A 25,320-nucleotide genomic window follows, 5' to 3' on the forward strand; every position below is an offset into this window, starting at 1 on the left:
AGTGCCAAGCTCCGTTTCCTGCATTCATTTTTTATTTGGAAAAGGCTATTAACATATCTATTCTATACTACTATTATAAAGAGGGAACTGGGAACTTTTGGGCAAGGTAAACTCCATAAGTACACCACCAATCACAACACCCAATACAGCGTTGGAAAGGGGAGGTCCAGGAGATGGACATAGGCTATAAATCACCACACCATATACATTAGGGGGGGAAAGAACGTTAGGGGAAAAGTAGTCCTTAGGCGTAGGCATACAGTGATTGATCGTGGCGTTCAGCGTCAGCGTCATGGACGCATAACGCGGCATTTGGTGCATACAACGCAATAGCGTGTGGGTGTGACGCGAGGAGGAGCGCGGAACCGACCCCCGGTTCACTGCAATGTGCGCCACTGGAGCCGTGGGGAGGAGCGGCGAAAGTGCAGCCGTAAACAACAAAAGTAAAACGGCATTCCTGGAGCCGTGGGGAGGAGCGGCGAAAGTGCACCCAACACCCGGTTCACTGCAATGGCGTTCCTGGAGCCGTGGGGAGGAGCGGCGAAAGTGCAACCAACACCCGGTTCACTGCAATGGCGTTCCTGGAGCCGTGGGGAGGAGCGGCGAAAGTGCAACCAACACCCGGTTCACTGCAATGTGTGCCACTGGAGCCGTTGGGAGGAGCGGCAAAAGTGCAGCCGTAAAGAAGAAAAGTAAGGCGGTGTTCAGCCTACGGCCAGGAGCGCAGGGAGGAGAGCGGAAGTAAGTGTACTCGAGTGATAGTGTGAACCAACACACGGTTCACTGCGGAGGAGCGCGGAAGTGAGTGTACTCCAGTGATAGTGTGAGGATGAGGTGACTGGGCTCAGGAGATTGGGGGGGTGGGTGCGCAGGCTCTCACAACAGAAGGACGAGTACTTTGGGGGGAACACACAGAAAGGAGCTGGCCGTGTCCGGGTTGCGCAATGTTGGTGACTACAGGAGATTTGGGGGGGAGGGAAGGTGCGCAGGCTCTCACAACAGAAGCACTACACAAATGGGAGTCTAGAGGGAAGACAAACAGAACTAGGACGCCCTCCACTCTGAAAGCTAATAAACAACACCAGTCCTAGTCCTCATGGCAATATTCATTTGCTGGACTGTAAACATCCATGGTCGAAATTCGTTATCCACGGGATCTCTTAAGTCTGAAGAAAATCCTAAGATGTTTCAATCTATTGCCTCTTTAAAATAACAACCTCTCTGATAAATACAAACAAGACAGCACAGACAAAAAATGTGTGAAAAAGCGAGATGGCACCTCACGGGCGCACCACCAATGGGACCCCTGGTTGGTACTCACCAGGATGGCCCTGTTCTCATCATCGGTGCCATCAAGCTAAAACCAAAAAAGTGTCTCGACCCTCAAAAATAAAAGGACAGTGGATGGTGCAGTGGACACAACTTATATGTGACAAAACTAACAACATGTAACATTTAACATATAAGTCACTGAGCAACTGGGGCCATAAACTTTTATTCTCATTCCCTTCTCTGTTGCAAAACAGTGAACACACATATACTAAAAAAGAAGAGAGAAAATACTACCAATCGATTCTCTCTCTACTTACAGCCGACATGTTTCATTGCCTTTGATTTTTCGGCAATTTCTTCAGGGCAATATATTTTAAATGCCACTGCAAGGGACACTGAAGCTTGGGTGCCTGCTTGCAGATTTGTCTCTCATACCAGTGGTGAAATTGTGTTAAAATCGAAATCCAGCTCCCTTAAGTGAGCATGGTCCTTACTCCCCGTTTCAAGCAATTTACGGTGTCAGAGTAGCGGTCGGCGTCCTCTCAAGGGGTTGAGAGGACGCCGACCGCTACTCTGACACCGTAAATTGCTTGAAACGGGGAGTTGAAACAAAGGCAATGAAACATGTCGGCTGTAAGTAGAGAGAGAATCGATTGGTAGTATTTTCTCTCTTCTTTTTTAGTATATGTGTGTTCACTGTTTTGCAACAGAGAAGGGAATGAGAATAAAAGTTTATGGCCCCAGTTGCTCAGTGACTTATATGTTAAATGTTACATGTTGTTAGTTTTGTCACATATAAGTTGTGTCCACTGCACCATCCACTGTCCTTTTATTTTTTAGGGTCGAGACACTTTTTTGGTTTTAGCTTGATGGCACCGATGATGAGAACAGGGCCATCCTGGTGAGTACCAACCAGGGGTCCCATTGGTGGTGCGCCCGTGAGGTGCCATCTCGCTTTTTCACACATTTTTTGTCTGTGCTGTCTTGTTTGTATTTATCAGAGAGGTTGTTATTTTAAAGAGGCAATAGATTGAAACATCTTAGGATTTTCTTCAGACTTAAGAGATCCCGTGGATAACGAATTTCGACCATGGATGTTTACAGTCCAGCAAATGAATATTGCCATGAGGACTAGGACTGGTGTTGTTTATTAGCTCTCACAACAGAAGGCCAAGTACTTTGAGGGGAAGTGGGCAAAAAGGGCTGATTGCTAAAACACAGAAAGGAGCTGGCCGTGTCCTGGTTGCGCAATGCTGGTGACTTACTTTCACCTCGCAAAGCCTACCCGGACAACATCGGGACGGGCTGCTATTTTTTATAAACTAATATTTATGGGGCATATTACCAAGCCCGCGAGAAATGCGTCAGCGACTTATTAAAGTCGCTAACGCATTTCTTTTCACATCGCACTATTACCAATACGTCTCTAACCTGAGTTAGAGACGTATTCTTGACGTTATCTATCGCCCCGCGCTGGGGACCATAGATAACCTTAATGGGATGCAGGGTGGGCGTTCCCACGTCCAACCACATGTAAAATGTGGTTGGAGGTGTTAACACCCTATTATCAAGGCAGGCGTTGGGAGAAGGAGATCTGCGATAAACAAGTTTATCGCAGGTCTCCCAACGCCTGCTTTGATCAGGTGTTAGGCATAGATAACATGGGGGTGTGGATCATAAAGCTGAATCCACCCCCCCAAATTATCAAGGCACACATTAGCTCATGAAAACAATGCTTGTTTTCATGCGCTAATGTTCCATATTGCCGACTATCGCCGGATTTCATTTCGCCTACGTGATGCGCGTTGATAATTACGCGCTATCACGGCGAAAAAATCCGGCGATCGCCGGCGATATGGAAATGTGCAATGTGCGTATTTTAAAGCACATCTTGTTAATATGCCCATATGTTTGTTCAAGCAAATGGGTAGTGAGGTTTTTCACTGCGCAATGTCCAATGGAAAAGTAACAAGTGAATATCAAAAGAATTTTTTCCAGCCACTTCCCCTCTTCCACCCACATATACTACTAGAACATATACCTACATGTGCAGAGATCCGTTGGGGTGGAGATCTCTATACACGTAAAATGAGCTAGACTCAGGGGTTGGCCTCTGAATGTATGTTAGTGAATAGCATTTTGTAGCATGTCAGTAGAACTATTGTAGTAGTACTAATGTACTACAAAATGCTGTTTGTGAATAGGTCCCATAGTCTGCAAACTATTCACCCACAACCACATAGTTTACGACTCATTCAGTCCCACAGTACAACTCAGTATAAAACCGATTTAGCGACAGCCATTTAGTCAGTTTTTAATCCACTTAAAAACACTCCACTTTATCCACTTTAACCCCTGGCATGCAGACACTAAGTCTACAACCCACTCACCCACATTCACAGTCACCCTGTATCTGACTCACCACATTTACGCACCCGTATAGTCTACCTCAGACTCACTTAAGGAAACACAGTCTTCAGCTGACTCACCTACAATCACACCCACAGTAACATGGTCTTATATTCCACAACAAACACACAGATAGTTCAGTAACACAAACTGTAACTAACTAAACCACTGTCATGCATTTTAAAATGGACTCCCACAGAGTCAACGAAATAACAGGGTTTGTAAAAGATACACCCAATGTCACATATTCACACAGCCCAAAACAGAACCACTACCTCAGCCGCAGACATGCAGTCACATAGTCACAGAGACTAGATACAACTCCTATCACACAGGCTGCAACCCGCGGCACAGTCCATAAACAACTCTACTACAGTCACTCACCCACCCAATCCACTGCTTACCCACGAACAGTGTACAACTGACTCATCTATATTCATAGTCACTCTGTATGTATCTGGCTCACCACATTCATGTAACCTCAGTCTAAACCTGTCTCATCCACAGCAACAGTCATCAACTGACTCACCCACAATCACACACTCTAAAACGGACCCACCAACAGTTAAAATAGTCATACATTACACAAACGAAACACAGATAGTTGTTCAGTCACACAATCAAAAAAACTGCAACTAACTAAACCACGTTCATGCCCTCTGAAATTGACTTCCACAGAGTCAAAAAGTCACATGGGCTGTTACAGACTCACCCAGAGTCACATAGTCGCACAATCTAAAACAGAATCACCACAGTCACACAACTTCTACAGAGGTGCAGTTACATATTCACAGACACACAAACAGCAACCAAATCCTATCACAGTATATAAACTGTGACTCAGTCTACAACTAACTCTAGTAAAGTCATGAAGCCACACAGTCTACAACCGATTCACCCACAGTTTACAACCGACTCACCCACAGTCATGCAATCACATAGTAACATCATTTACAATTAATTTGCAAGGAGTGATGCTGTAATGTTGCCATGCAGGGTACAGCAGACTCACGCTAAGCCACCCAGGTGCAAAGTTTGCAACTGACTTACCCACAATCATGCACTGACACAGTTACACATTTCATACACAACTCACAAATATGATGTTATGCATTCAATAACCGAACCCCCAGTCCTTCAGTCACACAGTCCCATAGTCTCATAGTCACACAGTTTTCAATCAAGTCACCACTTTCACATGACATAATAAACAACAGAGCCGCCAACATTTTAAGGGTCTACATGTGAAGCGTAATGAAAGTGTTGGAACTATGGGCGACTTTAGTTTCCTTTTATACACAGAAAGTATCTAGGAGTCAGGGAAGAAAATCTCAATTCACAGAAGACCCATGACATAACAAAGATTAGTTTTTTGTATGTATTTTATAAGTGAAAAACACCACGAGATCTATTGTATGTAGTGTAATTGAAATAAACGTGGTCATGCAAACTGGGAAAGACAAACCCAAGGGTGGTAACATTTTCCCATCAGTTGCCGATCAGATATTTTGTTTAATCTGTTTTGTTTCTTCACTTGATTTTAGTCTTGGAGGAGCTGAGAGGAAATATTAAAAATTATACCTCTACTCAGCCTGATCTAATTTTATCCTATTACTACTTACACTTTTTGCAGTGCTTTTTTTCAGTTGCCTCCTTACATTTATTCTTCATCTGCACCACCAACTTGCTGATACGTGGGTCATAAGGTTCTCACAGTCTTCTCTATATTCTTTCGACTGTGAATGTACTGACTCCTGGGTAAGGAGAACCCATATGATGTAAAAAGTTGCGGAACAGATCGTCAACTGATGGGAACATTTTACCTACCCTTGGGTTTGTCTTTCTCAGTTTGCATGACCACGTTTATTTCAAGTACACTACATTCAAGAGATCTCGTGGTGTTTTTCACTTATAAAATACATACAAAAAACTAATCTTTGTTATGTCATGGGTCTTCTGTGAATTGAGCTTTTCTTCTCTGACTCCTAGATACTTTCTGTGTATAAATGTTATAGGTACGGGCGTGTATCTAGTCTTGAGTCTTTAAACTGGCCCTTGGACCCCCTTTCCAAAGTAGTGTGTATTGTAGCAACTTTAGTTTCCACCTTTAGGATAAACAAAGCACTTACCTGCAGAAAGGCTGGAGATCAGCGCCCCAAAAGATCCAAAGCGTTTGACCGAGGCATGGCTAGCAAAGGTGGCACAGGATGAAAAGATGGAGATGAAGCCGGCTACCGTAGTGAGAATCATGAAGGCTCTAGTGGCTTCATTATAATCTGGAAAAGAAAGAGAACATACAACTGTGACACACAATGGATTTAAGGACCAGAGTGCAGTTTTTCAAAGCACAGCTTAGACACCAGGACTGAGGAAATCAGCCCTTGGAGAACAGTTGAATAGTTCACCAAGGGTACCAGTTTCTAGCAGCAAATCTACAACTGTCCCAACACCAGCTCTCTAGTGCTCTCCTAAAATGTTTGCATTATACACAAACATAGATGCAGGGACAAGTCTACCTGTAAGTGAAGAGAAGAGTTGACTAAACTGCAGAAGATGAAGATATGGGAAGTTCAGTTCAAGTATCCTAAAGCAACCACCAACACATCATGACCCCAGCTCCTTCCCAACTGCCACTCTGGAAACTCTATGTCAGATTATTCCATATTCTACACTCAAATGAAATACATTCAATTTAAACCCCACATGCCATGCGGAGCAACCCACACAACGAAAACAGCAACGACAAGCACGTTTTGGGTTGAGGGATCGGAGATCTCATCCTCATCACAAACATGAAGGGAAGAGATGACAAAACTCCAGAAGATGGAGGGAGAGGCAAGTTTAATTCAAGTATTGTGGAGCGACCACCAACACATCACTGCACCCAGGTCCTTCTGATCTGCCTCTTTCTGAAATCTTCACATCACAGTGTTCCACATTCAACATTCAAATGAAATGAATTCAAAGTAAACACTACCGTAGGTAATGCAGGACATTTCTTAACAGACCAGTGGTAAGATTGTTAGGGCTACAGCAGTTAGTCATATATCAGGCCTACTTGACCTTTTAACAACTTTCCAGCAGCCTGGTTTCTATTTTCTAGGTGATTCAGTAGGTTAGCACTCCTGTGTGAGACAAACACATCCATTTTGTCTCCAGTAACACCTGTTACACTGAGTGCCTCAGGGACTCAATGGGCGTGGCACCTGTTTTCTGTGTTTCAGGATACTTTGGAATTGCAGAAAGGATGCTTGAACAACCCTTTCTTTTAAATGCATTGTCCAGTGCTACATGTTCAAGGAAGCAGTGCACCCATAGTATTATTAACCCCTTCACTGCGGCGGCTATTCCGCCGCAGTGCTAAGGGGGCGGGGCAGCTGCATGCTGGTGACGGAACCGCTCCGTCACCAGCGTCGGTGTCGCTGTGCTTATGACGGAGCGGTTCCGTCACGGCCCGCCCCGCTCAATAGAACGCTCAGCGCAGGCGCGGAATTCGCGCCGCGTATGAGCAGCGAGCGGGCCATGACGGAACCGCTCCGTCATCAGCACAGCGCCACCGCAGCTGATGAAGGAGTGGTTCCGTCTTCAGCAGACAAGGGGTTAACACTGGTACAAAGTCATAGAGCTGTCTGGGGGCATACTGAATCTGCAAGAGAAAGTGGGGGCACACAGTCAATGCTCCCCAAAGGGTGAACCTTGAAAGGGGAAAATGAGTTCCCACAGACCCACCAGACATCCCCCTGCAGGCGGGTGCAGTCACTTCCTACTGGGAAATCTCAGACCCACTTTGAAATGCAGGCCACGTTGACATCTGCGAAGTGAACCACGGACCAGCTGCTTCTGACAACCGGTTTGCCTTTTACTAATGTCCTGCCCACAGAGCAGGCACTAGTTTGTGGCTGCCATGCGGACAGCTCATTAACCATAAAAGGGTGTACTGGTGCATTTAATTTGCACCACGGTGCAGACCAAGCAGTGCATCCTATATATAACATGGCCCCTGGTAAGTTTTATGTCTTGCTTGATAGCGCATTTGTCGCCAAACATTATGTGATTTAGTTAAAAAGGGCTTTAAGAAGCACTAACAGGAGAGGGCCTTTGGCTCTGTCCACATGTTAGTAGTCTGCAGGACATGTTTTGATTGGGCAGAAGTGTGCTTTAACAAAAAAGAAGTGGTCACATTCCACACAGCTGTGATCATTTTGTTTATTTATCCAGATGCCTCAGCCAGAAACTTAAATTTTCAGGGGCTCACACATGACACTGTAATGCTATTAAAGTGTCTTAGATAAACAAATAATTTACATTGTTTGTTTTTCTCTGGCAGCAGCATATATGAGAGGAGGGTAGTCATTAACTGTATATTTAAGTGTGCAATGTTGTGTTTGAGAGTACAGACCTACACTAACCTACATGGATTTTTAGGTCTGGCTAAACAGTACAACTGTCACAGGACCTTTTCTGATAACTACAGGATTTGATTGGACCGAATTTGTGTGATTCCATTAAAAAGACTGCTTGGATTGCACTATTTGACTTGTAGCAAAGTTTATACTTTTTTTAATATCTTTATTACATTGTATATGTTGTTGATACCATTGACAAAAGGAACACATATGGCATACAATAACCTCACACTGTTGTAGAGGAAGGAAGTCATAGACAGCAGTTTCACATGCGACCAATCAGCCACCTGAGAGATATACATTGGGAATTCTCCCTGTCACCTGGTCGACAAAACCCCAGGGTCAGATGGACCAAAATGCTCAATCCAGCAAAGACAAACACTTGCCAGCAGAGAGTATATAACCCCTTGCGTGCTCATGACGGCTCCACGCCGTCATGAGCCACGGGCGGCGAGTGCTCATGAAGGCATGGAGCCGTCATGCCACCGCCGCTCCTCCCACGTGGCACTAATTCCCCGCCTGGGCGGGCGAATTAATGAACAGACGTGGTCATGATGGAACCACGCCCGTGACTCATGACGGCGTGGAGCAATCATGAGCACCGAAGCGCCGTTCTCACCCCCTAGCCACCCCGTGCCGCAGCGGAATTCACGGTGCGGGAAATGGGTTAAAGCATGATGTTTTCTTTTGTATGCCATGTCTGTGTACATACAAACAGATGCCGCAAATGTATTCACATTCACACTCAAGCTTTATCAAGCAACCATAACAATAAAATAATGCATCTTCTTACCCAACCTTTTTGTTTGTGTGCGATATGGGCACAATCCAAGAGTACACCGGCTCCAAATGAGCACTCTGTACAATGCTTCACAACAGACTCAGAATTCTCCACCCGCATTCCCTCAAAGATATCTCAGAAGCGGGTCCAACATCTATTGATCCAGTATACCAACCGAGGTGAGGGTCCCAGCAGTGACTGTCAAGAGGGGGAAATCTGCCTGCACATTATCAACCAGAATAAAGGCTAGGCGCTCAAGGGGGGGGGGGTGTCGCTCGATCCTCCTGCCTCAAGTTGTTCGAGGTAAGTATCCCAACATTCCAATGGATCCAATCCCACTCCCCTCAGGCACAATCGCTTGTGCACCAGAAGTCTGTCAGTCGCCAGTGGACCATGACTGTCCACCAACGTTTCAGTGGGGGTTCTGCCGTAGACTTCCAGGCCGTACTAATAAATCATTTACTTAAAATGAGTACTAAATTATGGTATATCAACAGACCTTTGTTTTTCTTGGTGATATGCCATGTATCAAGAAAGTATCTAAGCAAATCCAGCAGAGGCAAACTATATGTCACCACTGAGCCCACCCGCGACACCTGTTCCCATAACAGACAAATTACTATGCAGAACCACCATGTGAAAGAAGTCAGCATCAGCGGATTTGCTCCCCAGACATATATTAGAAGCACTGGGGAACATCTTGCAGATCCCATGTGTGGGGTGAGATATTACAGTGCAGGAAGCAAAATCTTTTACGTGGAAACTGCATGTTTTGTGTTCGCTGCTTGACTGATTGAAAACATCAGTCCCACTCTTTTTCTCTGATTTCAGTACCACTTTCCACCTATCCCGCAAACGTGCATGTACTGCAGCTGGTCTGCTGCGCAACACCGAGTACAGATGTGTGATGGCCCTCTTGGTGTTCCCTCATCAAGCCACCTCGAGAGGTGCCCTCATGGGAAGCTGTTCCAGATCAGATCCTCAGCAGTTAAGCATCACATCCCATTGGGCAGAAATCAGTAATAATTGCTCCGGACCTAGCCCGTTATCCAACACCAAAATACTGAAGGCACAGAGACACTCCTCGGTCACCACGTATGCCCAAGTTTTGATTCCCGCCACTTCCCAATCCGGACCCTGATGCGTGACCGTCAAGCTGCGCATTCTGGTATGGCCCAAATCAGGTGACTGGGTGCATAGGGAGTATGAAGCCGCCCGTCTCCTGCATATATTTTCCAGACATATAACGCTGTGCGTAACAGCACACTATTCGTATCCCAAGGAGGTGTAGTGTCAAAAAGCCTATCCAACAATGGTCTCCCTGCCAACTGATCTAAAGTGCCAGCGCATTCCAGAAAAGGTTGATAATCAATGGTAGGGCAGCAAAGAAATAGAGAAGTTGTGGTAGGACCACCTTTTTTGCAATGGCTACCCTGCCCTTTGGGGACAAGGGTAGTTTGGCCCAAAAAGGGAGGGAGTAGTGCATCTCAGGCACTGCCTTCCCTAGATTCCCCTCTAGCAAATCATACAGGTCCTAATACACCTGCACTCTCAGATATTTAATGAAGTCACACCGCCAATTGAAGTTCTGTGCGTGGCATTGTATCCTGACGGACCAAGGGATAGGTAGCAGCCAAAATTAACAGGATTAATCCCAATTAACACAGAGGCCTGGTATGGCTCCTAATGCATTCACCAGATCCATGACCTCTGGTAGTACTGTTTGGACATCTCTCAAGTAAATGAATGTGTTGCTCCACGGCCAATGCAAAGAGCAGCATTGAGATGGGGAAGGCCCTGTTGTGTACCTCTAGTCACCGGGAAAAAAGCAGATATACGTCCCCTGTGCACATCTTGGCAGCTGGATTGGTGTACAGTAGTGCTACCCAGCACAAAAAGGGAGAGCCAAACCCCATGTGTGCCAGGACTGCTATCAGGTAGGGCCAACCCAAGGTGTCAAATGCCTTCTCGATGTCAAGTGAGGCGGCCCAACCCTCCGTCTTGCCCGGTCTATAAGATGAAATAACCTCTTCAAGGTAATCAGGGTATTTTACCTGGTTATAAGAATACTAGCAGCCCGTCCCGACGTTGTCTGGGTATGAATTGCTGCCGGCCAGTAGTATATTGTTTTCTAGGATTTCGTTTTGATAGCATTTCTTATCTGTGACAGGCCTGTGAAATGCTCCGATTCACAGTGCACTGCTGATGCACTTAAGAGTGAGCGTTCAGTAGTGTGTGAACTCGAGTTTCCCTACTTTATTTTTCCTTGCAATATTATATAGCCTGAACTCGACAACATGGCATGAGCACAATTAACATTACAGAAGAACACATTCATTTGTGGCAGGCAAGGGGAAACAAAGCGATTTGCCTGGAATCACAGGATGTTGAGCTGATACCGCGATCCGAAAGTAGCTCCCCAGCTCTAAAGTTCGCAATTCTAGAACTTGTGGCCGGAGGTGTGTCTAAAAGTGTATGTCGGTGCTGGCCATCAATGAGAGAGACCTGTGCATTTTTCAAATGGGTGGTGAAAAAATATGAGTATGTTGCTGGGGATGTGGGCCGCCGTGCCACCAATGTACTTACTAGGGGAGGGTAAACACCCATTATTTCGCAACTTTCTTTCCGCATATCATCACTCCGCATACTTTCATTATGAAATTACCATGACTCCGCAATGCCATTATAACGCATGGCATTACATTTTGTATGCTTTTACCATGCATACATTTACAACAAAATTTGTTGTAAATACATGAATGGGACGGTATGCTCAGACGTAAGTCCCATGCTCTCCACACCACTGGAGTCAAGCTATCCTGGCTGAAGACGGCTGCTAGCCAGAAACCGATCCAAGGATGCTTGATTCAGGTCCAGGAAAGACACGGCTTAGCAGTTCGGGCTGGACAGTTCCAATGAGGCACAGGGTCAAGGCTGATTTGCATATGGCCATGTCTGAACTGGGGTGGTGTGGAGTGCAAAAAACGATGGATTTAGGCCCAGATCTCTGTACTGGGGTGAATGTATGACATTGTTCTGCATTCTGTCCATCAATTGTTGTTTTTGCATTTGTCACCCCAAGCTATCCGGGCTGAAGACGGCTGATAGCCAGAAACCGGTCCTAGGATGCTTGATTCCGTTCCAGGAAAGACATTGCTTGGCAGTTCGGGCTGGACTGTTCATATGAGGCACAGGGTCAAGGCTGATTTGCATATGTCCATGTCTAAACTGGGGTCGTGTGGAGTGCAAAGAAACAATGGATTTAGGCCCAGATCTCTGTACTGGGGTGAATGTATGACATTGTTCTGCATTCTGTCCATCAATTTGTTGTTTTTGCATTTGTCACCCCGAGTGGGATGGGTATGCTCATGCATGAGTCCCATCCTCTCCACACCACTGGAGTCAAGCTATCCTGGCTGAAGACCGCTGATAGCCAGAAATCGGTCCTAGGATGCTTCATTCCGGTCCAGGAAAGACATGGCTTGGCAGTTCGGGCTGGACTGTTCCCATGAGCCACAGGGTCAAGGCTGATTTGCATATGGCCATGTCTGAACTGGGGTGGTGTGGAGTGCAAAAAAACGATGGATTTAGGCCCAGATCGCTGTACTGGGGTGAATGTATGACATTGGTCTGCATTCTGTCCATCAATTGTTGTTTTTTCATTTGTCACCCCAAGCTATCCTGGCTGAAGACGGCTGATAGCCAGAAACCGGTCCTAGGATGCTTGATTCCGTTCCAGGAAAGACATGGCTTGGCAGTTCAGGCTGGATTGTTCATATGAGGCACAGGGTCAAGGCTGATTTGCATATGCCCATGTCTGAACTGGGGTGGGGTGGAGTGCAAAGAAACGATGGATTTAGGCCCAGATCTCTGTACTGGGGTGAATGTATGACATTGTTCTGCATTCTGTCCATGAATTGTTGTTTTTGCATTTGTCACCCCGAGTGGGATGGGTATGCTCAGGCGTGAGTCCCATCCTCTCCACACCACTGGAGTCAAGCTATCCTGGCTGAAGACGGCTGATAGCCAGAAACCGGTCCTAGGATGCTTGATTCCGTTCCAGGAAAGACATGGCTTGGCAGTTCGGGCTGGATTATTCTCATGAGGCACGGGGTCAAGGCTGATTTACATATGGCCATGTCTGAACTGGGGTGGTTTGGAGTGCAAAAAAACGATGGATTTAAGCCCAGATCTCTGTACTGGGGTGAATGTATGACATTGTTCTTCATTCTGTCCATCAATTGTTGTTTTTGCATTTGTCACCCCGAGTGGGATGGGTATGCTCAGACGTGAGTCCCATGCTCTCCACACTACTGGAGTCAAGCTATCCTGGCTGAAGACGGCGGATAGCCAGAAACCGGTCCTAGGATGCTTGATTCTGGTCCAGGAAAGACATGGCTTGGCAGTTCGGGCTGGACTGTTCCCATGAGCCACAGGGTCAAGGCTGATTTGCATATGGCCATGTCTGAACTGGGGTGGTGTGGAGTGCAATAAAACAATGGATTTAGGCCCAGATCTCTGTACTGGGGTGAATGTACGACTTTGTTCTGCATTCTGACCATCAACTGTTGTTTTTGCCTTTGTCACCCCGAGTGGGATGGGTATGCTCAGACGTGAGTCCCATGCTCTCCATACCACTGGAGTCAAGCTATCCTGGCTAAAGACGGCTGATAGCCAAAAACCGGTCCTGGGATGCTTGATTCCATTCCAGGAAAGACATGGCTTGGCAGTTCGGGCTGGGCTGTTCCCATGAGGTACAGGGTCAAGACTGATTTGCATATGGCATGTCTGAACTGGGGTGTTGTGGAGTGCAAAACAACGATGGATTTAGGCCCAGATCTCTGTACTGGGGTGAATGTATGACATTGGTCTGCATTCTGTCCACCAATTATTGTTTTTGCATTTGTCACCCCAAGCTATCCTGGCTGAAGACGGCTGATAGCCAGAAACCGGTCCCAGGATGCTTGATTCCGTTCCAGGAAAGACATGGCTTGGCAGTTCGGGCTGGATTGTTCATATGAGGCACAGGGTCAAGGCTGATTTGCATATGTCCATGTCTGAACTGGGGTGGGGTGGAGTGCAAACAAACAATGGATTTAGGCCCAGATCTCTGTACTGGGGTGAATGTATGACATTGTTCTGCATTCTGTCCATGAATTGTTGTTTTTGCATTTGTCACCCCGAGTGGGATGGGTATGCTCAGGCGTGAGTCTCATCCTCTCCACACCACTGGAGTCAAGCTATCCTGGCTGAAGACGGCTGATAGCCAGAAACCGGTCCTAGGATGCTTGATTCCGTTCCAGGAAAGACATGGCTTGGCAGTTCGGGCTGGACTATTCCCATGAGGCACAGGGTCAAGGCTGATTTACATATGGCCATGTCTGAACTGGGGTGGTTTGGAGTGCAAAAAAACGATGGATTTAAGCCCAGATCTCTGTACTGGGGTGAATGTATGACATTGTTCTTCATTCTGTCCATCAATTGTTGTTTTTGCATTTGTCACCCCGAGTGTGCTGGGTATGCTCAGACGTGAGTCCCATGCTCTCCACACTACTGGAGTCAAGCTATCCTGGCTGAAGACGGCTGATAGCCAGAAATCGGTCCTAGGATGCTTGATTCCGGTCCAGGAAAGACATGGCTTGGCAGTTCGGGCTGGACTGTTCCCATGAGCCACAGGGTCAAGGCTGATTTGCATATGGCCATGTCTGAACTGGGGTGGTGTGGAGTGCAATAAAACAATGGATTTAGGCCCAGATCTCTGTACTGGGGTGAATGTACGACATTGTTCTGCATTCTGTCCATCAACTGTTGTTTTTGCCTTTGTCACCCTGAGTGGGATGGGTATGCTCAGACGTGAGTCCCATGCTCTCCACACCACTGGAGTCAAGCTATGCTGGTTAAAGACGGCTGATAGCCAGAAACCGGTCTTAGGATGCTTGATTCCGTTCCAGGAAAGACATGGCTTGGCAGTTCGGGCTGGACTGTTCCCATGAGGCACAGGGTCAAGGCTGATTTGCATATGGCCATGTCTGAACTGGGGTGGTGTGGAGTGCAAAAAAACGATAGATTTAGGCCCAGATCTCTGTACTGGGGAGAATCTATGACATTGTTCTTCATTCTGTCCATCAATTGTTGTTTTTGCATTTGTCACCCCGAGTGGGATGGGTATGCTCAGACGTGAGTCCCATGCTCTCCACACCACTGGAGTCAAGCTATCCTGGCTGAAGACAGTTGATAGCTAGAAAACGGTCCTAGGATGCTTGATTCCATTCTAGGAAAGACATGGCTTGGCAGTTCGGGCTGGACTGTTTCCGTGAGACACAGGGTCAAGGCTGATTTGCATATGGCCATGTCTGAACTGGGGTGGTGTGGGGTGCAAAAAAACGATGGATTTAGGCCCAGATCTCTGTACTAGGGTGAATGTATGACATTGTTCTGCATTCTATCCATCAATTGTTGTTTTTGCATTTAAATATGCCTGCGGCATAAATTTCCAATTTATGCCATTCATATACCAAAGGTGACCCTTATGGTTTCCATCCTCCCATATGCCATGTTACCGACAGCTATGCCAAAAATATCCTCCATTGAGCAAGCACTAGTATTTTCCCACAGGTGTCCACATATCAAGAACTTCATTAAATATGTTTGTATTTTCTTACGGGAGACCTATAGGCCATGAATTTTCTCTAGTATGGCAGTAAAAGTGCGTTATCATTGATTCCCTTTTTGCTCAGAATTAATCCCAGTGGACCAGTGCCAATATTTTGTGACAGGTGTCTGTCATGTTAAGAATTATTGTGAGTATGCCAGCGTGAGTATTTTGCCCTGCGTGTCGCTGTACCCGAATAACTAACTTCAGTGTGCCAGGGCCAACAACAACCTTGCAAGCATCACTCACTCACACTCATTCTCTCACTCACACTAACTCTCTTAAACCCCCTTATTCTCATTATTTGTTCTCACTCACCCACTTGCATTCACTCGAAATCTCACTCATTCTCACTAACTCATAGTTACTGACACTCAGTCACAGGTTTACAAATGCTTCGCCAGGCTTAAAGTTATTGGGGATTTACCATCAAACGGCAATCAGGATTTGCATTGGATAGTATTCCAAAGTAATACAAAGTTGTGCTATGCGCTGCGTTGGGTTACTTTGCATCAAGGTGGTTTTCCATGCGTGGTGTATGGGTGTTCCCATGGACCACCCAGGGGTTTTGATGTTAGTCCTTATCTACAAACTAGATGGGAATTAGCACCAAAGGTTTGTGCTTCCTCGAGGCAAGTATAACTATGCCAAATGTTTTCATTTCTACTGGTTTTTCCCACTTTGCTTGTGTCTTGCATTATATCAGCAACACACACAAAGTGGGAAAAGGCTTAAAGCATAGTTTTTTTTATTGGGCCAGTACAAAACGTATGCTTCCGAGAAAGCACACACCCTTGCACTATGGCACATGGATATAGGCATTGATGCAAGGAAGCCAAAAGAGCGCCAGTGATTATGGAGAGAAAAATGCACCCTATCTAACTAGATAGTGCATATTATTTATTTCTCCCTTTGACGTAAGGCAAAGCAGCAACTTTGTTTCAGCGTTGCCTTGTGTCAAAGAACAGTAAATCTGGTTCTCAATCTCACTCACTCCTGTCACTGACTCTCACTCACTTTCACTCGCTCACACAGGCTTACACATGTAGGCACACATGCTTAAACATACTCTCTCTCACATACACTCTCACCCAGGAGCACGCACACAATATACATTTTAACCCATTTCTTTTTACCACAGCTGCTACCAAAGGGCCCGCTCCAGCTAAGTGCCCTTCATTTTATATTACACTATTAGTGAATAGTAGACTATTATTCACTATTTATATAAATGAAAACGTACATAAAATAAGTCATGAAGAGCCGCCCGTGTGTTCTTGGCACTGATTTTGCCACCTCTGAGGCCAGGGGTCACAAAGGCAGCGCAGGGGTTGGAAGGGACAAGACAGGGGTCTAAGCTGCGACCCCTAAAAGACGTCCATGCAGAAGCCATTGCTGTCATCAGGCCAAAGTGAATGCACAACAGTCAAGTCTTGCTGGAGCTACCCATGCCTGGCATTGGGTGATTGGAAAGGTCTGCAGGAAGCATGTTAAAGGGAGCACAGGAGCTGAAGGCACCCCTCAGACTTGGGACTAATGGGAGGCCACTGGAAGTGCAGGGATCAGGAGCAGCACGGACCTGCAGAGGCAGACAGGGGATGCAGGTACCCTGATGTCTAACCAGGTTTATGACTTCTGGGATCCAGACTCTGCCGCCACAGTGTGAGTAGCATGGAAGCCCTAATCCTTTTATGCAGCTTCCTTGTCTGAAGGAAATTGCATGTTTTGCTCTACATGTAAGCTTGGATGTATGACGTTACAACGCATACATTCACAACGCATACCATTACAATGAAACTTTTACAACGCAGGATCCATTACAACACATGCCATTACAACGCATGCCATTACAACGCAGCTGCTATTACAACGCATGCCATTACAACGTAAGTATGGGTAAGTATTTTTTTAATTAATGGGAATGTAATAGTAGTGTAAGTGTTGGATAGTGTAGGGGTTAAAATTACTATTCTAACTCCAGGGGGGGGGCGAATAGTAGGGTAAGTGTTGGATAGTGTAGGGGTTAAAATTACTATTCTAACTCCAGGGGGGGGGGCGAATAGTAGGGTAAGTGTTGGATAGTGTAGGGGTTAAAATTACTATTCTAACTCCAGGGGGGGCCGAATAGTAGGGTAAGAGTTGGATGGTGTAGGGGTTAAAATTTAATTAAATACTTACCCATACTTACGTTGTAATGGCATGCGTTGCAATAGCAGCTGCGTTGTAATGGCATGCGTTGTAATGGATCCTGCGTTGAAAAAGTTTTGTTGTGATGGTAGTGCGTTGTTTTAGTTGCGTTGTAATGGCTGTTTCCCGTAAGCTTTCTAATGTAGACGGTGAGTAGGGAATATGAAAGGTATGGATGGGAAACCGTATGCAAGGTTTGAGTCAGTGCTTTAAATGGGAGAAGTGTAAGTGCTCCTCAAACTGAGTCCGGCCTAGGGGCAAGGATGAAGCAAGATGATGCAGGACATTTCTACATTCTTCACAGTATTCTTCTTGCCCTTGCTAGTACAAGAAGATACATGTAAGAGCCGCTTTTATATTGCTAACAGGAGCAGACTGACTCTGCACACGCGGCACAATATTGGGGCAATTAATAACTAGTTTTCTGCAGTGGCCGTCGAAAAGACTTTACTCAGCCCTTTGCTTTTAAACAACCATTTTAAGGTGCCCCATCCATCATGTCTATGTTATGTGATTTGCTGCACAATTTTGCCAGGTTTCGAGCTTCGCATAAATGGCCGCGGCGTGTAATATTACACAAGCAAGGAACTTTCTCAAATGCTTTTGGGTCCTGTAACTACAATAAGGAAAAGTTGAATGTCTGCGCAGAGTCGGGCATCATATATAAGACTTTGGGAAGGCCGGGAAAGTATCCGTCAAACTTCGCCCAAGTCAAAGTACAATGTCCCCAGCTCTGACCCTGAAAGTCAGATGTCCAACTAAAAAGAGGAAAGTAAGTAAGTAAAGAGGGCCCGATTCAAAGAACTAACTTAAGACAAAATACTAAACTTACTACCATTTTCGTAAGAACAGAAGACACTTACTCATTTTGGTATTCACAGAAGACAATTACTCATTTCGGTATTCACAGAAGTTAGGACTCCTATCTTTAGGACTCCTAAATGCATTTTGTGAATACCAAAAGTCTTAAAATTAGGATTTTCTCAATTTAGTAGTAGTAAAGCAATGACTCCTAACTTTAGCACTCCTAAATGCCTTCTGTGAATACTGAAGGTCTTAAAATTTGATTTTTCTCAATTTAGTCCTAACTTTAAGACTCCTAAATGCCTTCTGTGAATACGGAAAGTCTGAAAATTAGGATTTTTCCCAGTTTAGGAGTCCTAAAGTTAGGAGTCCTGACTTTACTACTACTAAATTGAGAAAAATCCGAATTTTAAGACTTTTAGTATTCACAGAAGGCCTTTAGGAGTCCTAACTTTACTACTACTAAATTGAGAAAAATCCTAATTTTAAGACATTTGGTATTCACAGAAGGCATTTAGGAGTGCTAAAGTTAGGGCTCCTAACTTCTGTGAATACCGAAATGAGTAAGTGCCTTATGTGAATACCAAAATGAGTAAGTGCCTTCTGTGAATACCAAAATGGTAGGAAGTTTAGGATTTTGTCTTAAGTTAGTTCTGTGAATAGGGCCCAGAGTATATTGCTTCCACTTATTTAAAACCATTACAATATATCATTACAATATATCAAGGGAACTTAAAAATAGCTAAAAACGCTAAAATAGAACGAAGATGAGAATGAACACTTCAAAGCATACGAAATTGGAAATGATCGCTTCAAAACATACAACTGATCATTATTTTGCATCTTAACCTTCTACATTCATAAAATTACATCTGCAGACACCTGTGCAGGATAAAGGGCATTGGACCAGATGTACAATCCTCAGTGTTTGTGACTCGCAATTTGCATTTTTTTTGCAAGTCGCAAATTGCAAGTCACTAACACTGATGTACAACAATATCTGCATTTTGCAATTCCAAAATGGGTCGCGAAGGACCTGCCTCATTAATATTCATGAGGTGAGTCGCATATTGCGACCCATTGGTAATGGCCAGCACTCACAGGGATGGTGGCCTGCTTGGGTCAGCAGACTTCCATGTCTGTGACAGATTTTTCAATAAAGCAATTTTTTTTCTTAAATGTAGCCCATTTTCCTTATAGGAACACAGGCAGCATCTAAAGAATACAAATGAAACCTTTCAGTTTCATTTTTTACTGCCTGTTCTTAAAAAATATTTTCGCTGCCAATCAGAAAAGGGGAACGGGCCCCTGGGAAACCCATTTTCGACTGGCTTACCACCAATTTGAAATTGGTGATAAATGTGATTGTTTTGCGACACCCTGTGATTTGCTATTAAGAGGGGATGCCCTTTCCACGCCCCTTCCTAATAGCGATTCCCAAAATCTATTTTGCGTGTCCGTACCAGGTTACCGACTCGCAAAATAGGTTTGGTACCGTGCTAAAACCTTTTTTAGCACTCGCAAATGGGCCGATTTTCCGTTTGCAGCCACTAAAAAACGGTTGTACATCTGGCCCATTGTCTTTGCGACTTTTCCTATCAACATTACAATGGCAATACGAGAAACTTTTATTGAATAGGGTATAGGAAAGGCTAATTGGCAGCAGAAATTGTCACCAAAGTGGGTAACATATCTTCATTACCACACAGGACTGCCTTTAACCCTGAGTAATATACAAGTGAGAGGGGTACTTGTTGACAGTCGTGTGGAGCAGGCATTTATTTTCAGTGCACCTAGGCTTTCCCCTGATTCTGGGCAGGAGGGGTCCACGTGTAATGTGTTATAGCATAACTCCCAAATCTATAGGTGTTTAACACAGGTTAGTGCACTCTGGCTTATGGAATGGCACAGTGGGGGCATCACCTATGGAGAACTCAGTTTAGTGTCTAAAATCTATAGCGCTCTGCAGCATACAGGGTAAAGACCTAAAGGAAGAATATTCATTTCTATTGGCATCCATTTGGGGTTGTTTAATTGGGTCCCATTCCAATAGTGGTATTCACAACACATACCACAGGATTGTTCACCTGTGTGGCACGTGGGGTGCAGGAGGTCACCTTGCAGGAGTAGTACCAATCTGCCTATCAAAGACAGTGATTTAATGTAATTTCCATTTGTGAGTGCTACCAATCATCTATTCATTTGGGATATCAGTAGTCTCCTATGCAGACGATACACAATTGGTCCTCTCCCTCACCCAGAATCACATCCAACTTTCAGCTTACCTGAGCCTTTGCCAGACAAAGTGGCTCCCTGGATGAACAGTTAGGGGCTCATTACGATCGCGGACGGACTTCCGTCCGTCCGCGAGCCCTGAGTAGGAGGGAACGTCCGCATGTGCTGCGGTGTTCCCTCCTGTGCAATTAGGATGTGACCGCCACCCTGGCGGTCACATCCTCTATATTTAACATTGTGGCGGGTGCGGCTTCAAGCTGCACCCGCCGCAATGTTAAAAAGGCATGCATTGCATTTACATGCAGAAAGCGGCAGGCACCGCGCGGTGCCTGCCGCTTTCTGCATGTATATGCACGGGGGTACCATAGGTACCCCCCATGTGCACCCACCACCCAACCTTCACCCAGGGGGCACGCAAAGGGCCCCCGAAGTGAAGATCCGTATGTTTTTTCACGGCGGAGAATCCGCCGCGGAAAAGCATGTTTTAGAAGCCATCCTAGTATGTCTGGCGGTGTCTGAGAGACACCGCCACCATATTAGAGCTTTTCCGCCGAGGTTGTAAGCCGACCGCGGCGGAAAAGCGGCGGACTGAAACCAAGACCCACCAGCCATCCTAATGTGGCGGTGGGTCTTTGGTGAGTCGGCAGCGGTTTTCCCACATCCTCCGGGCCGGCGGTGGCTTCCGCCGGCCCGGAGGATGCGGGAAAACCGCGATCATAATGAGCACCTTAGTATTTGAAACTAAATGGCAATAAAACCGAACTCCTGATTCTTGGTAATAACCCCAATCCTTTCATGGATTTAGGCTAGCTGAACTGCCTTGGACCCCCTGCTATGCTAACAACTGCCATAAAGAGCCTGGGAGTTTGGTTGGTTGACTCCCTTAATGGGGTCTCACAAGTAACAAAGCTTGCGGCAACACGCTTCAGCATCATCAGGATGCTTAAGAAAATTCTACATTGCTCCCCTCTCTTTTTAAGGGACTTTTAGTCCAGGCCCTTATACTGTCTCGTTTGGACTACGGAAACTCTACCTGGGAGCCCCTAAAAAGACATTAAATAAATTATAGACAATGCAGAACTCAGCTGCCCGAATCTTTGCAATGTCCCCAGACCCCATTCTGCCCGTCAAGGCCTCAAGGCTCTTCGTTGACTCCCAGTGGTAGAGTGAATCACATTTAAATCTCCCTGGATCGCCCACAGGGCCCTCTTGGAAAGAGGGCCACTGATCTCTCGATCTCTGACTCCCCATATCTCCCAGGACATAGTCTGCATTCCTCTAATGCATGTTTCGCCAAGATCCCTTTGATTAAAAGATCCAGATGAGGAGGTCGGTCGTTTTGCCACAATGCAGTTAAATTGTGGAATTCCCTTCCCATCTCCCTGAGATCGATCACAAATGAACTACCCTTCCGCAAGTCACTTAAAATGTGGTTATTCCAGAACTCCCTCCGCTGATTCCTGGTAGAGTTGACTCTGCACTAGCAGCACTGGGATGCCTACGGGTAGCTATGCGCTATATAAGTGCTAATCGAATAGAATAGAAGAATTCATACCTATAAATTGTCCATCACAAGAGTTACTGACCTCCCTCTCAGTTGGCTTTCTCCACAGAGAGGCCTAGAATCAAAAAGGTGGAGAGAATGAACTGCCCTCTCCCTCTTGAAGCTCTGGCTTGAGGCTTATGGGTTTATGCATTGAGAGCACCATTGCTTACCTATGCCTGCCCTCATATCAAGACACCCTCCATTAGTACAAACATGCCAGAGACCCCAGTGTGCAAGCTGATTGTAATTGATCATCCAGAAATCAGTCACAAGGGAGATCAGTGTCAAGGCGATGCTGCAGGAGGTGAAGAAGATCCCCAGTATTCTGGAACACGACATCATCCGGCGTGAAGTCACTGCTTCTCACTACCAACTATCTGGGCAGACCAAAAAGCTGTGGACATGAAAACAAGAGATTAGGGGTACAGCAAGTTTGTTATAACACTATCTTCCATTCCCACCTTTCATCCACCAATAGAAGACACCAGAGGTCATATTACCTGTGATCAACTCACATCCAGACCTTGCAGACCCCTTTCTCACCAACCAAAATGCCCTGTATTATGAAGTGGATTGCATCGAAGCGCGGTGCAAAAGGCCACGTTGGAAGCACTCCCAGCATGTTTGACTCAGCACTATCCATGAGGCAGGATTCTTCCTGCAAATACTTATGAATGCTCCAAATGCATAGGCAGATGTCTGCAAAAGATGGCAGACTCTTGTGTCTGGATCTCCAATTTAAACCAGTCCCAGAAAGAGTCACATTGCAAAAGGGAAATGGGTGAGCAGGCTGGTGTCAGTGGGACTGATGATTTGTCATCCCTGATCACAGTTGACATTCATGATGTGCCTCATGGACAGTTTGAGTGAACGGTCAATGACTGACATGGGCAACGGGTACTCATTCAGTGCTTTGACACAAATGGAGTGGTCCCAAACCATTGATAAATTACCTGCCAATCACAAACAAGAGAGGGATGTTCCTTTGCTTCTCCATTTTTCTAGTGATTCACAACGAATTACATTGTTGACCTTGTGATTCGCAAACACATTTGCAACTCACATTGTGAGGGAGAAGCACACATGATACTCAGGCCCCAGATCTCCTGTCATGTGGTCAAAAACTCAAGAGCAAGCCAAACGCAAGGTATCCCTGAAAAATGTTTTTAGTATAAAGCCAAAGTCTACGTTTCAATTAGAAAATGTACTAGTTCTCGGTTCCTAATCTCTGCTCCTCAGTTCTGAGCCTACAATTCCAAGGTGCTCGGTTGAGGTTTCCGCCAGCTATGTTATTCTTAATTCGTAAAATGCGCCTACTCAGAGCACTTTACCTAGACTTACCCCGGGATCATAAGGCTCCCAGAGTCAATTCAGCTTGCAATCTCGTTTTACACAGTCTGGAAGATATTGTTGTGTTCACTGGATTTGCTATCCCAGCATCAGTGGCAATAGTCAGGACCTGCAAAAAGGTTTCAAATTCCCATATACAAGACACCCAGATCAGGTACAGAGAAGCAGCCTGGTAACTACCCTCACAAAAATGGCTGCCGAGAAAAGAAAGTCAGGCAAGAACACCAAACTATAACCTCTATTTTTAAAAGTAGAAAACATCCATTAATTTTAAGTGAATTTACACAAAACAATATGCTTCAATGATGATGTGGTCTATTTAGGTTGATATTTTCGCGTAAAAAGTAGAGGTTTTTTAAAAAAAATCAATAAAAAAACATGCACTTTCACAGAAGTGGTATAATAATGATAAATGTCTCAGTAAGTGAACAGAAAACAAGAAGTAAATTCAAATATTAGTAAAGCACTTCGCGAGAGGATACTCTATACTGTGCATGTACTGCATGCTATGAAAGCATGCACATGTGGAAAAGGGGTCCCTCCTAGTACCTATATGGAGGAAGTGCAGTGAGAGGCAGGGTAGGGGCGCCAGGAGGTCTTGGCCAGGCACGCTAGAGGGAACTAGAAGCACCTTCAGCTTTCAATACTGAAGTATGTACAACCCAGACTGGTGGCAGTGCGTTGAGCATCTGGACTTAGGGAGGGTGGCAGCCTCAGGAATGGGCAAAATAAACAGTGATATGAGATTCGCAGAGTGAGGGACATGCTAGGCCATTCTGCTGGTTCAGCTTTGGAGAAAGATGGCACAAGGAGGGCAGATGTGGTGCACTGGATTCAGAGTAGTGTTGGGAGCCTAGTGTGTTGGGGGAGGTTGGAGGTAGGAGTGTGGTTTTCGCAGAAGTGTACCAGGCACACCCCAGTGTGAGAAGGCCAAAGTAGACCTCTGTGGACATCATGCAATAAGTCTTCTTTGCCTGGCTTTGGAACAGTGTGAAGGATGTAATCTTGAATGGTAGCAACAGGAGGCAGATTTGGAGAGGACTGAATATGCTCAGTACAACGTTTCCCCTGTTTCAGTGAGTAAGGGCTTGGGAGTGCTCAATATGAATGCTGTGTTCATCCCTGGGATGGAAGGTGCACACCTCCTGTATGATGGGTATTTCATATGTAAGTATAGATAAGTGGGCAGTGTCACATGTAGTGTTGTAGGGTTGAGCTGCAGTAGTTGATGGAAGACCGCACAGCTGCAACATGGGCTGTCCAGCTGTGGAGGTGCCAGTGGTTTGTCTGTACCAACTGAACCTTCATTCAGAGGGGCCCAGGTAGAGCCAGAATCATTAAAGTTCAGAGGTACATTTGGAAGGTCAAAGTTCAAGGTTACAGGAAGATCTAGTAGACAGTGTATGGAGTCCTGTTGGATCCTTACCAACAAGTAGGGGCACTGCTGGTTCACTAGAGGTTTAGAGCCTACGGACAGAATTCCAACCAGAGACCCACCAAAATAAGTGAATGCATCAGGTCCACTCTTCCTCAAGTCATGCTTCACCGCCTAGTTTTCTAGAACCAGGCGGGCTGATTTCTGTACTTTTAATTCTGAGCAACATCTAATTTGTTACTGGACTTCATCCCTAGTTCCATACTCTGTACCAGAAGTGAACAAGATAGCTACTGGTACTCC

The 25,320-nt window shown here is 45.6% G+C and overlaps 1 protein-coding gene across 1 annotated transcript in view; it reads right to left on the reverse strand.

Moving 5' to 3' along the window:
- Positions 1–25,320, reverse strand: part of LOC147701161 (lens fiber membrane intrinsic protein-like) — a 93,867-nt gene that overhangs the window by 61,245 nt on the left and 7,302 nt on the right. Inside the window, exons 2-3 of the mRNA XM_086929921.1 lie at positions 22,463–22,686; positions 5,811–5,957 (exon numbers count right to left, since the gene is read on the reverse strand). Of these exons, the coding sequence (XP_086786047.1) occupies positions 5,811–5,957; positions 22,463–22,634 (319 nt within the window). The 5' untranslated portion in view covers positions 22,635–22,686. The remainder of the gene's footprint in view (positions 1–5,810; positions 5,958–22,462; positions 22,687–25,320) is intronic.

Source organism: Lissotriton vulgaris, chromosome 7 (assembly GCF_964263255.1).
Source record: "Lissotriton vulgaris chromosome 7, aLisVul1.2, whole genome shotgun sequence".
Classification (NCBI taxonomy): domain Eukaryota; kingdom Metazoa; phylum Chordata; class Amphibia; order Caudata; family Salamandridae; genus Lissotriton; species Lissotriton vulgaris.